At 40.9% G+C, this 14,737-nt stretch overlaps 1 protein-coding gene across 2 annotated transcripts in view; it reads right to left on the reverse strand.

The window, feature by feature from the left end:
* phex (phosphate regulating endopeptidase homolog, X-linked) overlaps positions 1–10,847 on the reverse strand; it is a 66,128-nt gene extending 55,281 nt beyond the window's left edge. Inside the window, exons 1-2 of one of the 2 annotated variants that reach the window (XM_034165963.1) lie at positions 10,778–10,847; positions 10,511–10,615 (exon numbers count right to left, since the gene is read on the reverse strand). In XM_034165963.1, coding sequence (XP_034021854.1) covers positions 10,511–10,556 — 46 coding nt within the window. In that variant the 5' untranslated portion in view covers positions 10,557–10,615; positions 10,778–10,847. The other variant, XM_034165960.1, reaches the window with a different exon arrangement.
* Between the last annotated feature and the right edge of the window lie 3,890 nt (positions 10,848–14,737).

Genomic DNA, 14,737 nt, shown 5'->3' on the forward strand with positions numbered 1-14,737 from the left:
TTTCCTGTAGTTTTTCACCAGGTTTGCACACACTGCAGCAGGGATTTTGGTCCATTCCTCCATGCAGATCTTCTCCAAATCTTTCAGGTTTGGAGTTTCAGCTCCCTCCAAAGATTTTCTATTGAGTTCAGGTCTGGAGACTGGCCAGGCCACTCCAGGACCTTGAAATGCTTCTTACAGAGCCCCTCCTTAGTTGCCCTGTCTGTGTGTTTGGGGTCACTGTCATGCTGGAAGACCCAGCCATGACCCGTCTTCAGTGCTCTTACTGAGGGAAGGAGGTTGTTTGCCAAAATCTTGCAATACATGACCCCATCCATCCTCCCTTCAATACAGTGCAGTCGACCTGTCCCCTTTTCAGAAGAGCACCCCCAGAGTATGATGTTTCCACCCCTATGCTTCATGGTTGGGATGGTTTTCTTGGGGTTGTTCTCATCCTCTAAACATGGTAAGTGGAGCTGATTCCAAAAAGCTCTATTCTGGTCTCATCTGACCACATGACCTTCTCCCAGGCCTCCTCTGGATCATCCAGATAGTCACTGGTGAACTTCAAATGGGCCTGGACATGTGCTGGCTTGAGCAGGGGGACCTTGCTGCCCTGCAGGATTATAAACCATGACAGCATCATGTGTTACTAATGTAATCTTTGTGACTGTGGTCCCAGCTCTCTTCAGGTCATTGACCAGGTCCTCCTGTGTAGTTCTGAGCTTTCTCAGAATCATCCTTACCCCACAAAGTGCGATCTTGCATGGAATCCCAGACCGAGGGAGATTGACAGTCATCTTGTGTTTCTTCCACTTTCTAATAAATAATCATAACAGTTGTTGTCTTCTACCAAGCTGCTTGCCTGTTGTCCTGTAGTCCATCCCAGCCTTGTGCAGGTCTACAGTTTTGTCCCTGGAGTCCTTAGACAGCTCTTTGGTCTTGGCTATGGAGGACAGGTTAGAGTATGATTGATTGAGTGTGTGAACAGGTGTCTTTTATACAGGTAACAAGTTCAAACAGGTGCAATTAATACAGGTAAAGAGTGCAGAATAAAGGGGCTTCTTTAAGAAAAATGAACAGGTCTGTGTGAGTCAGAATTCTTGCTGGTTGGTAGGTGTTCAAATACTTATTTGCAGTAGTAACATACAATTATTAAAAAATCATACACTGTGATTTCCAGATTTATTTATTTTTTTAGATTATGTCTCTCACAGTGGACATGCACCTAAGTTGAAAATTTCAGACCCCTCCATGATTTCTAAGTGGGAGAACTTGCAAAATTGCAGGGTGTTCAAATACTTATTTTCCTCACTGTATTCTCATGTTTATGTTTTCCTCAAACATATCTATTACCCTTCACAAGACGACTTCTTTAAACAGCACAGACCTTCAGAAATTAATGGAATTACTGAAAGGACTAATTGGCATAATTTGTGATCATTGAGGAACCCTTGGTTGTATTTAAGGACTGTTGGGAAGGTGTCGTAGCACGGACCCACAACAGGGGGCGCAAATGAACGGACAATAAGTAAGCCAAAAGGTAACAATTTAATGTTGTGATATTACACAACGAAACGTGTCTTAATGTTCACAGTCAATAAACACCAGGTGACGTGTGGGCAGGCTCGAAGATAGAAGACGCCCGACGAGAGAGAAGCCGCGTCCCACACGGCTTCCACCACCAACGGTCTGAAGAACACCGGAGCCGCCAAGTCCCGAGTCCCCAGGTGGCCTCTGTCTTCGGCTGTCGACCCTGGTACTGCTGGCAGAAAACAGAAAGATGATGTGTGAGTGTGAGTCCACACACTCAGTAATTAACAATCCAGACACCGTTAGGAGGGAGCACCTCCACCTCCAAATCACACACACTCGTGCAGCTCCTGATCAACCACTTATCTGGGACGGGGTGCGAGGTGAAGCCGTCACTGTCACACCAACGCCAATCCTCCAGACAAGGAAAGCACCAGGAAAATCGGCCTGCAACAGAAGTTCAGATTACTATTCAACGTATAAGTCAGCAGAGAAAATTACCTTAGTACTGGTAGTCGATTTCTCGGCGGGGAGGTGGAGTTGCAGTCCGGCTTATATGGTGGTGTAGATGAGTGACAGCTGGAGTGATGAGTGACAGCTGTCACCTCCTCTGGGTCTGGCGCCCTCTCGTGCTTGGAGCCGCACTCCAAGCAGGGCGCCCCTCTGGTGGTAGTGGGCCAGCAGTACCTCCTCTTCAGCGGCCCACACAACAGGACTGACCTGAAAAACCCGTTTCTTCTTGTTTTCAAGAAAGGAAAGGAAAAAATTACTGCCCTAGGTGGAGGAGTTTAAGTATCTCGTGTATCTTGTTCATGAGTGGAAGTACGTTGGAGCGTGAGATCAACAGACTGATTGGAACATCTGTTGTTTTACGGATGCTGTACCTTCATAGTGAAGATGTTGCTGAGCCAGAAGGCGAGACTCAATTTACCAGTCGATTTATGCTCATATCCTCACCTATGGTCATGAATTTTGGATAATGAGTGAAAGAATAAGGTTGCTAATACAAGTGGGAAATGAGATTCCTCCATTGGCTTTCAGGTTTTACACTCCTGGACAGGGTGAGGAGTGCAACTATCCGGGAGAAACTGAGTAGAGCCGCTGCTTCTTCACATGAAAAGGAGCCAGTTGAGGTGGTCTGGATGTTCCCTGGTCGTCTCCCTAGCAAGGTCTTCCAGGCATGTCACAACTGGGAGGAAACCCCGGGGAAGACCCAGGGTCAAGCCAGAGCGATTATGTTTCCAAGCTGGTTGGCAATACCTCGGGATCCCCCAGGAAGAGATACACACTGGGCGAGGATGGGGGTGCATGCTGACATGGTGACGCGGATCCAGATAAACAGCAGAAAATGAATGAAGGAATGAATTAATAGACCAACACGGCCAGAGCACAACTGCAGTCTGTATTCAAAATATATAAGCAGCTTTGGATCATACAGATTTCACATTACTGAGGAAGAAGTCCCAAATTAACACCCAAGAACTTTCACCTAAAAGGTCCACTAGAACTTCTGGGAGTGAAGGAGTTGAAGGTGTTGGACAGAAATGTGACATAATCCACCTATAAGAGACCACATTATCACCATGACCAGAAAAAAGCTGGTCAAATCTGGTGACAAACATGTCTTTTCAAATTATAGGCCAATCTCCCTCTTACCACAATTTTCTAAAATTTTGGAAAAGGTATTTGTAATGAGGTTAAATGATTTCTTAACTAAACATCATATCCTTAGCGAACAGCAATATGGTTTTAGAAACAATCGCAATACTTCTTTGGCTGTATTTTTCGTTGAACAAATTTCCAACGCGATTAAAAATAAGCAATATAGTGTATGGGGTTTTTTATTTACAGAAAGCATTTGGTACTATAGATCATACCTTGCTATTGGACAAATTACAGAAGTATGATATCAGGGGATTGGCACATGACTGGATAGCGATCTACTTACACAACTGGTATTCAGTGTGTCCAATTGGTGGACAAAATTCAGAGTTCTTGAAGATTACTTGTGGGGTGCACCAGGGTTCAGTCCTTGGGCCGTTGTTGTTTCTTTTGTATACTAATGATATATGTTTGGTTTCCAAGTCCGCAAGTTGTATTTTATTTGCTGATGATACGACTGTGTGTTGTAGTGGGGATCATTTGGGGCAACTCCTGGACATCATGGGATAATGAATTACAGAAATTTAAACAATGGTTCGATTAAAAAAAATTATTGCTCCATTTTGGTAAAAATAAGTGTATCATATTTGGGAGTAAGTCCAGGAACTTAAGCAGAAATATATTATTACATGATACTGAAATTGAAATTGTAACAGATACAAAATTTTGCATTCATGGAAAACCCATATTAACAACACCATCATTAAAATGTCAAAAGCCAGGGCAATTCTGCATAAAGCCCAGGACTTCCTCTCCCGACATGCATTAACCATTTTATATCATGCATTACTTGTTCCATATATGACATATTGTGTTGAGGTTTGGGGAAATACATATAGCACTAATAATAAACCAATTTTTCTGTTGCAAAAGAAAAGCCTATAGGAATTGTCAGTAATAAACGACATCATGAGCCAACAAATCTGTTATTTGCTTCTTTACAAATTTTAAAATTCTTGGACTTGATTACATCTCAATACAAATTATGTATAAAGTCAAAAATAAGCTTTTCCCTCTACATGTCCAGGATCTGTTTAAAATGAGGGACTCTTGCTACAGTTTGAGAGGAACATTATTATTTGAGAAATTAAAGATCCAAACGACAGTAAAAAGTCATTGTGTTTCTGTTAGGGGTGTTAATATCTGGAATAATTGTCCTGATAATATTAAAATACTTGGTACATTGGTTGGTTTTAAAGGCTTTACAAAAAGAATATATTTACCCGCTACAGTTTGAAGGATTAGATTTACCATTTTTGTCATTGTGCACTATTACTTGTTTGGTTGTGTTTTGAAATTTTAGTGATCATGCACATTTTTTGTATTGTTGGTATGAGTATATATATTTCTATATGTATACATTCTTTATCTTTTATGGCATAAGGGGAGGGCATTTATAAGCCTTGCTTCTGCCTTCACCCTTTTGGCTACATGGGTTCTCTGTACGTTGTCTTGTAATTGTCTTTATTGTTCATCTGTGTGCGCTGAATAAATACATTCATTCATTCATACAAAAAAACAAAAACAAAACTGCTGATCAGAGAAGAAGCCATTGAACCAAACTTTTGTAGCTTTTTATGCAACATTCCACTTTCTAAACTTGAGGCACTGGTGTCTTCAACACCTAAACACTCAAAAAGTGTAATTTAAATGTAGCATTATGTAAAACACCATATTTTCCAGAGTTTAAATTGCATTTTTTTTTGTACTAGTTTTGGTGGTCCTTCAACTTATACCCCAACTTATATAGTGAAAAATCACAAGTTTGTTATTAACAATAGTAATTTTTATTACTATTTATATATGACTTTCCCAGGAATCAAAGCACACAAACAAAACAAACTCCAATAACCAAAGCATAAATGGCAATATCAAAAGGTACAATACAACAATGCGCAAAAATCCTCAAATACAGAGCTCACAACAGAGAAAAAGGTGCAACGTATACTCCGATGTGAGTTACAGTAGTGTTCAGAATAATAGTAGGGCTATGTGACCAAAAAGATTAATCCAGGTATTGAGTATATTTCTTATTCTTACATGGGAAACAAGGTACCAGTAGATTCAGTAGATTCTCACAAACCCAACAAGACCAAGCATTCATGATATGCACACTCTTAAGGCTATGAAATTGGGCTATTAGTAAAAAAAAAAAAAGTAGAAAAGGGGGTGTTCACAATAATAGTAGCATGTGCTGTTGACGCTACAAACTCAAAACTATTATGTTCAAACTGCTTTTTTAGCAATCCTGTGAATCACTAAACTAGTATTTAGTTGTATAACCACAGTTTTTCATGATTTCTTCACATCTGCGAGGCATTAATTTTGTTGGTTTGGAACCAAGATTTTGCTCATTTACTAGTGTGCTTGGGGTCATTGTCTTGTTGAAACACCCATTTCAAGGGCATGTCCTCTTCAGCATAAGGCAACATGACCTCTTCAAGTATTCTGACATATCCAAACTGATCCATGATACCTGCTATGCAATATATAGGCCCAACACCATAGTAGGAGAAACATGCCCATATCATGATGCTTGCACCACCATGCTTCACTGTCTTCACTGTGAACTGTGGCTTGAATTCAGAGTTTGGGTGTCGTCTCACAAACTGTCCCTTGGACCCAAAAAGAACAATTTTACTCTCATCAGTCCACAAAATATTACTCCATTTCTCTTTAGGCCAGTTGATGTGTTCTCTGGCAAATTGTAACCTCTTCTGCACATCTTTTATTTAACAAAGGGACTTTGCGGGGGATTCTTGCACATAAATTAGCTTCACACAGGCATCTTCTAACTGTCACAGCACTTACAGGTAACTCCAGACTGTCTCTGATCATCCTGGAGCTGATCAATGGGTGAGCCTTTGCCATTCTGGTTATTCTTCTATCCATTTTGATGGTTGTTTTCCATTTTCTTCCACGCGTCTCTGGTTTTTTTTGTCCATTTTAAAGCATTGGAGATCATTGTAGATGAACAGCCTATATTTTTTTGCACCTGCATATAAGTTTTCCCCTCTCCAATCAACTTTTTAATCAAACTACGCTTTTCTTCTGAACAATGTCTTAAATGTCCCCTTTTCCTCAGGCTTTCAAAGAGAAAAGCATGTTCAACAGGTGCTGGCTTCATCCTTACATAGGGGACACCTGATTCACACCTGTTTGTTCCACAAAACTGACGAACTCACTGACTGAATGTCACACTACTATTATTGTGAACACCCCCTTTTCTACTTTTTTTTTTTTACTAATAGCCCAATTTCATAGCCTGAGTGTGCATATCATGAATGCTTGGTCTTGTTGGATTTGTGAGAATATACTGAATCTACATGTACCTTGTTTCCCATGTAACAATAAGAAATACACTAAAAACCTGGATAATCTTTTTAGTCACATAGCACTACTATTATTCTGAACACTACCGTATATATGGTTTTTTTTCCCCCTCTGTAAGAAGTATTTTTTAACTGGTGTGACTTATACACTGGAAAATACGTCTGTCATGCATACGGCTGTACTAAACTTTTTAAAAAATATGCTTGCATCAAATTCTAAATGTGCAAAATTTCTGTTATGTCTTTCTACTATTTCCATTTGTGCATGAGGATTTAAAAGGTTTTAATATCACATTGTTTTCATCCGAATTTTAGAGTCTACAAAGATTTTTGGTGTTTTAATATATGAAATTACACATGAAACTGACAGGAAGACAACACAGTATGTGCATGTTTTGCAGAAAAACAATATGCATGTAGACAAACCAGCACATGCACACACGCACACACAGTTTATTAAAAGCAACAAAGCAAAGAAACCACTCGACATTCTTCTGCGTGGTCATTCGGAGATGAGGGTTTCCATTATGGCATGTGTGTGTGGGTGCACATGCTACATACACATATGTGCACGAACATACATAATTACACTTCACAAGGAGCCCACAAAAATCCTGGCTACTAGCCCCACCCTGGGACACATGTCCTCATTCACACAAAGAACGGCTTCACAATCAAGGAGGAAGTCCAGGACTGCACATGAAAACGGACGCTTCATTTATCATCATAATGTGCTACTACTAAATTCCTATTTTGAATTTCAAGACATAAGTTGTGCAATAACTTGTCAATGGTGGCACCGTAATTTTGAAGGAATCCAGTCATCCCTACCATTAGTTAGGTGTTACTGACGGTATTGTTATAAATGAGTTTTTCTACTGTAAGGCAACAAACGCATTTGGAAATTTCAAGGAACTATGAGGCCTGACAATCTGCCAGTAGGATTATGAGTGATCTCACAGCGTTAAGGAGTCATACAAGGAGTGTTTGAGGAAGATCCAGATGTCTTTTTCCTCAAAATGAAATGGCTTCCAGAAGCCAAACACACTTGTTGAAATATGTTAAGTACTTCTACAAGTCTCTGTGCAAACAGTTTTTAATCATTCTGTTTGTTTTTATGTCCATCCAAGATGTATCTAGATTTCTGCAGTTTTGGAATTCAAAATGATGGAATTCCTGAAAAATATCCAGTCTCACAATGGCAAACAGTCCAGAGCTGGGTGTTGTGTGGCATGCCCTTGGCCTCATCTGGTCTTTGGGGTCTGCACTGAGTGCTGGATAGTGCTCCAGAAAACATGTCGCATGGACATAGTGGACATAACTGCCTCTTAGTGGGTCTCTGCATTCTGACCATACCAAAGAATTCTTCTGAGAGACCTGGGACCACAAACATCCAGCTCTCACAACCACTCCATAAGACAAGAACCACTGAAACCTGGCTCCACATTTAACAATCACTTCAGAAAATACATCTGAAATTTATGAATTATTTTCAAGATATCTTGTACAAAGAGAAACAGAACACATAACCTATGTTGGCAGAGGTAAAAACAGTTCAAGTACTTGACTATTCTGTATTGATGGAGTTGATTTCTTCCACAGATGCACACAAAACAAAGTTTTGATTGCAATAAGAAAGTTCTAATGCTTCATTGACTTGGGTACAAATTTCCAAAAAGTATCACAAGGTGACATCATCTGAGACCAGAACCTTACTAAGATCATCTAAGACTTAAAATAGTTTAAGACTGCTGCAACATCAGACTGTTGCAATACCCTGATGGCCAGGTTGGAGAAACATCTGACAATATAGTTTTTTCATCTACCTACAACTGGGAAGAGGACGACACAACCTTATGGAAAAGATCAGTTTACACTTGGACCATGTTGAACGCATTTGGCCTTCTCATCATTGTGATCCAGATTTCATTGTTGCTGAAGGCTGATGTTTGTTTGGGGGGTGGGGTACAGCAGGTAGCTGCGTGGATAAGGATCTGGTCTGTCAATATGTAGACCTGGATTCAAATCCAACTAACACTACCTCCGTGTCCTTGGACAAAACACTTCATCTCCATCACCTCAGTCTACCAAGTTGTATATGGGTAATGGCTTTGGCTTGGGAAGTAACGTGCATCGGACTGGTGATTGGCATCCCATATTAGCGTAGACTCATTTGTCATGAAATAAGAGCTTTAATTCATTTGAAAGCTTGACTCTTAGTCTTGTCCATCCAAATTGGAAGTCCCAAAAACCAGTTTTATTTGTTGTTATCTATCGTCCACCTGGTCGTTACTGTGAGTTTCTCTGTGAATTTTCAGACCTTTTGTCTGACTTAGTGCTTAGCTCAGATAAGATAATTATAGTGGGCGATTTTAACATCCACACAGATGCTGAGAATGACAGTCTCAACACTGCATTTAATCTATTGTTAGACTCGACTGGCTTCGCTCAAAATGTAAATGAGTCCACCCACCACTTTAATCATACCTTAGATCTTGTTCTGACTTATGGTATGGAAATTGAAGAATTAACAGTATTCCCTGAAAACCCCCTTCTGTCTGATCATTTCTTAATAAAATTTACATTTACTCTGATGGACTACCCAACAGTGGGGAATAAGTTTCATTACAGTAGAAGTCCTTCAGAAAGCACTGTAACTAGGTTTAAGGATATGATTCCTTCTTTATGTTCTCTAATGCCATATACCAACACAGTGCAGAGTAGCTACCTAAACTCTGTAAGTGAGATAGAGTATCTCATCAATAGTTTTACATCCTCATTGAAGACAACTTTGGATGCTGTAGCTCCTCTGAACTCACAAACTCGCAGCTTAAAGCAGATAACCCGTAAGTTGGAGAGGAAATGGCGTCTCACTAATTTAGGAGAACTTTACTTAGCCTGGAAAAATAGTCTGTTGCTCTATAAAAAAGCCCTCCATAAAGCTAGGACATCTTACTACTCATCACTAATTGAAGAAAATAAGAACAACCCCAGGTTTCTTTTCAGCACTGTAGCCAGGCTGACAAAGAGTCAGAGCTCTATTGAGCCGAGTATTCCTTTAACTTTAACTAGTAATGACTTCATGACTTTCTTTGCTAATAAAATTTTAACTATTAGAGAAAAAATTACTCATAACCATCCCAAAGAACCCACGACCTTCTCGCTGTGAGGCAACAGTGCTAACCACTAAGCCACCGTGCAAAGCCCACAAAATTACAAATGATCCTACACTATATAGAGGGAGTCGTAGATTCTCATCCGCTTGACACTACGGAATCTGGACATAAGTACCGACACTGACGGACCTCAGGGCCTATATAGGACTTACTATGTGATTGCTGTCACCTTGTAGCTTCATCATCAAGATACAAAACTGGTGCAGCTGTTTTAGTGGCTGAGTCATAAAATCACATTTTATCCCTCTGAAATGATAAATGGCAAGATTTCAGCTCTTCTGCAGACATGTTATGTGCTGTGGCCTTTATTTTACCCCGAGTCTGTTATAGGCCATGAAACAGTGCCATCTAGTGGCCACAAATGGAAAAGGCATTCAAGTCAGGGTGTGATGTTGCAATGAAAAAATAGAATTCACATCTGAATCTTTAACATCAGAGAATTAATTAAAAATCTGTTCACAACTTTGACAGTCCACTGACAAGAAGAAAAAGAAATCTACTGGAAATCATCCACACAAGGTGTTTACAAGAATATTCTTCCCTGTTTTCCCAGAGTTCAAAGTAACTCCTACAGTGCAGAGAGAACGCAGCTCTGCATGTACAAACTAGGTGTGTATGAAACTTTATATGAGCCGAAAATAGTTTGACACAAATCACCCCCACCACCACCACCACACACATACACACACACACCACCAGAGGACTTGTGTATTATTTACAGTCTGCCTGTACCATAATCTGAGGCACGCCATGCACTGTACATTTCCACAGAATTCCTTACAAATTATAATGAAGGATTAGGAAGAATGTGTGTGCATGTGTACTCACCCACTATGAGTGCAAGCAGCAGAACAGCACAGAGACACGCACACATGGCCAGCGCCACCCTGTAGAGGCGAAGGTTGCCCCTCTCGGATTTAACGCCGCAGCCACCTAAACGTTCCAATTCCATGGTTTTAATGGATCTCAAATACAAAACATGAACACACTAATGTCTGGATCAGGTGGGCAAGCAGTGAACCAAAACAGGCACCACAAGCCACTAATACCTACAAATCCTCAAACGCAAACAACCACAAAAGACACAGTCGACACCTGCTATCTCAGGTTCGATCTTATTCACTTTCTCCAGTCCCTCTCTGTGCTGTGGCCTCTCCGCCTCGGAGCTGCTCTAACTTCATCCTGGCTCTCCCACTTTCAAACTGTTCCTCCCTCTTTTATCACTCCTCCCCACCTCTCCCTCCCTGCAGGAAAGAAGGGGTCACCTTCGAGTGATAACCCCAAACAGACACGAGAGCCTCATCCATTAAAATCATTAACAAAACTGCAGACGAGCGTGAGCGTGGCGGAGCTTAAGAGTGTCATCACCGGACCTCGCCCAGTGGCGTTCCTGCGGCGCGCGTGGTCGAGTTTAATCTCGTGTAACCAAGCATTTACTAAATTGGACAACAGAGCAGAACTCACGCACACGCACGCTCGCACCGAGGCCAGTGACGGGCAACTTTGATGCCCAACTTTTATACGCTTTTCATTAAAGTAATATTAGGCAATAAATTCCTGAAAAACAAAGGCTGCAAAAACATGGCAGTAACAGAGCCTAAAGTAAACTTGTTGCTTACAATTTCAATTTTTTTTCATTTTATACAGCATCAAATCACAGCAAAGTTGCCTAAAGGCGCTTCACACACGTAAGGTCCATCCTTACCAACCCCGGCAGCAAGCACACAGGCAACAGAGGTAAGAAAAAACTCCCTCTGAGGAAGAAACCTCAAGCAGACCAAAACTCAAAGGGGTGACCCTCTAAGCAGAATCCCCTTTTTGGAAGTCATAACACTTTTTCTGTGCCATTAAAACTTTACATCCTAGTAATCAAATAAAATATTCACAATCTTATATCACCAACATGATCCATATTAGTACAGAAACAGCATTAGTGAAGGTTACAAATGATCTTCTTATGGCCTCAGACAGTGGACTCATCTCTGTGCTTGTTCTGTTAGACCTCAGTGCTGCTTTTGATACTGTTGACCATAAAATTTATTACAGAGATTAGAGCATGCCATAGGTATTAAAGGCACTGCGCTGCGGTGGTTTGAATCATATTTATCTAATAGATTACAATTTGTTCATGTAAATGGGGAATCTTCTTCACAGACTAAGGTTAATTATGGAGTTCCACAAGGTTCTGTGCTAGGACCAATTTTATTCACTTTATACATGCTTCCCTTAGGCAGTATTATTAGACGGCATTGCTTAAATTTTCATTGTTACGCAGATGATACCCAGCTTTATCTATCCATGAAGCCAGAAGACACACACCAATTAGCTAAACTGCAGGATTGTCTTACAGACATAAAGACATGGATGACCTCTAATTTCCTGCTTTTAAACTCAGATAAACTGAAGTTATTGTACTTGGCCCCACAAATCTTAGAAACATGGTGTCTAACCAGATCCTTACTCTGGATGGCATTACCCTGACCTCTAGTAATACTGTGAGAAATCTTGGAGTCATTTTTGATCAGGATATGTCATTCAAAGCGCATATTAAACAAATATTTAGGACTGCTTTTTTGCATTTACGCAATATCTCTAAAATTAGAAAGGTCTTGTCTCAGAGTGATGCTGAAAAACTAATTCATGCATTTATTTCGGATATTTATTTTGCGGATCTAAAATATCTCTCACACATTGCTCTTGCTTGCCTCTACTGGTGGTTGGCTCTCACTGCGGTATTGTATCACTTCCTGTTCCGGAGCACAGCGGTGTTTTGCTGTATCTGTTAGCTGTTTAATCTGCACAGTTAGATTGATCTAGTTAACTAGATAACGATTTGTTTCACAGTGTAATCTTCACGTGCCTTAACTAAAGCACTCCCTCTGCTGAATCACCTCTAAATTATTTACACATTATTCACTTTGCGTGTTTTTAGGAATCCGCTAGCTTAGCGTAGCTACTAGCTCTTAGCCGGTTTAGCATGGCGGCTTCTCCTGTCTCTCCCGCACTTTTCTGCTCTGGGTGTGAAATGTTTAGTTATTCCTCGGCCTCCTTTAGCAGTAATGGTACTTGTAATAAGTGTAGCTTATTCGTTGCTTTGGAGGCCAGGCTGGGCGAATTGGAGACTCGGCTCCGCACCGTGGAAAATTCTACAGCTAGCCAGGCCCCTGTAGTCGGTGCGGACCAAGGTAGCTTAGCCGCCATTAGTTTCTCTCTGGCAGATCCCGAGCAGCCGGGAAAGCAGGCCGACTGGGTGACTGTGAGGAGGAAGCGTAGTTCTAAACAGAAGCCCCGTGTACACCGCCAACCCGTTCACATCTCTAACCGTTTTTCCCCACTCGGCGACACACCCGCCGAGGATCAAACTCTGGTTATTGGCGACACCAGCAACCATAGTCAATTGTCTTCCGGGGGCCAGAGCAGGCGACATTGAAGGAAATTTGAAACTGCTGGCTAAGGCTAAGCGTAAATTTGGTAAGATTGTAATTCACGTCGGCAGTAATGACACCCGGTTACGCCAATCGGAGGGTCACTAAAATTAACATTAAATCGGTGTGTAACTTTGCAAAAACAATGTCGGACTCTGTAGTTTTCTCTGGGCCCCTCCCCAATCGGACCGGGAGTGACATGTTTAGCCGCATGTTCTCCTTGAATTGCTGGCTGTCTGAGTGGTGTCCAAAAAATGAGGTGGGCTTCATAGATAATTGGCAAAGCTTCTGGGGAAAACCTGGTCTTGTTAGGAGAGACGGCATCCATCCCACTTTGGATGGAGCAGCTCTCATTTTCTAGAAATCTGGCCAATTTTCTTAAATCCTCCAAACCGTGACTATCCAGGGTTGGGACCAGGAAGCAGAGTTGTAGTCTTACACACCTCTCTGCAGCTTCTCTCCCCCTACCATCCCCTCATTACCCCATCCCCGTAGAGACGGTGCCTGCTCCCAGACTACCAATAACCAGCAAAAATCTATTTAAGCATAAAAATTCAAAAAGAAAAAATAATATAGCACCTTCAACTGCACCACAGACTAAAACAGTTAAATGTGGTCTATTAAACATTAGGTCTCTCTCTTCTAAGTCCCTGTTGGTAAATGATATAATAATTGATCAACATATTGATTTATTCTGCCTTACAGAAACCTGGTTACAGCAGGATGAATATGTTAGTTTAAATGAGTCAACACCCCCGAGTCACACTAACTGTCAGAATGCTCGTAGCACAGGCCGGGGCGGAGGATTAGCAGCAATCTTCCATTCCAGCTTATTAATTAATCAAAAACCCAGACAGAGCTTTAATTCATTTGAAAGCTTGACTCTTAGTCTTGTCCATCCAAATTGGAAGTCCCAAAACCAGTTTTATTTGTTATTATCTATCGTCCACCTGGTCATTACTGTGAGTTTCTCTGTGAATTTTCAGACCTTTTGTCTGACTTAGTGCTTAGCTCAGATAAGATAATTATAGTGGGCGATTTTAACATCCACACAGATGCTGAGAATGACAGCCTCAACACTGCATTTAATCTATTATTAGACTCTATTGGCTTTGCTCAAAAAGTAAATGAGTCCACCCACCACTTTAATCATATCTTAGATCTTGTTCTGACTTATGGTATGGAAATAGAAGACTTAACAGTATTCCCTGAAAACTCCCTTCTGTCTGATCATTTCTTAATAACATTTACATTTACTCTGATGGACTACCCAGCAGTGGGGAATAAGTTTCATTACACTAGAAGTCTTTCAGAAAGCGCTTGTAACTAGGTTTAAGGATATGATTCCTTCTTTATGTTCTCTAATGCCATATACCAACACAGTGCAGAGTAGCTACCTAAACTCTGTAAGGGAGATAGAGTATCTCGTCAATAGTTTTACATCCTCATTGAAGACAACTTTGGATGCTGTAGCTCCTCTGAAAAAGAGAGCTTTAAATCAGAAGTGCCTGACTCCGTGGTATAACTCACAAACTCGTAGCTTAAAGCAGATAACCCGTAAGTTGGAGAGGAAATGGCGTCTCACTAATTTAGAAGATCTTCACTTAGCCTGGAAAAAGAGTCTGTTGCT

The sequence above is a fragment of the Thalassophryne amazonica genome, chromosome 1 (assembly GCF_902500255.1).
Source record: "Thalassophryne amazonica chromosome 1, fThaAma1.1, whole genome shotgun sequence".
Lineage (NCBI taxonomy): Eukaryota > Metazoa > Chordata > Actinopteri > Batrachoidiformes > Batrachoididae > Thalassophryne > Thalassophryne amazonica.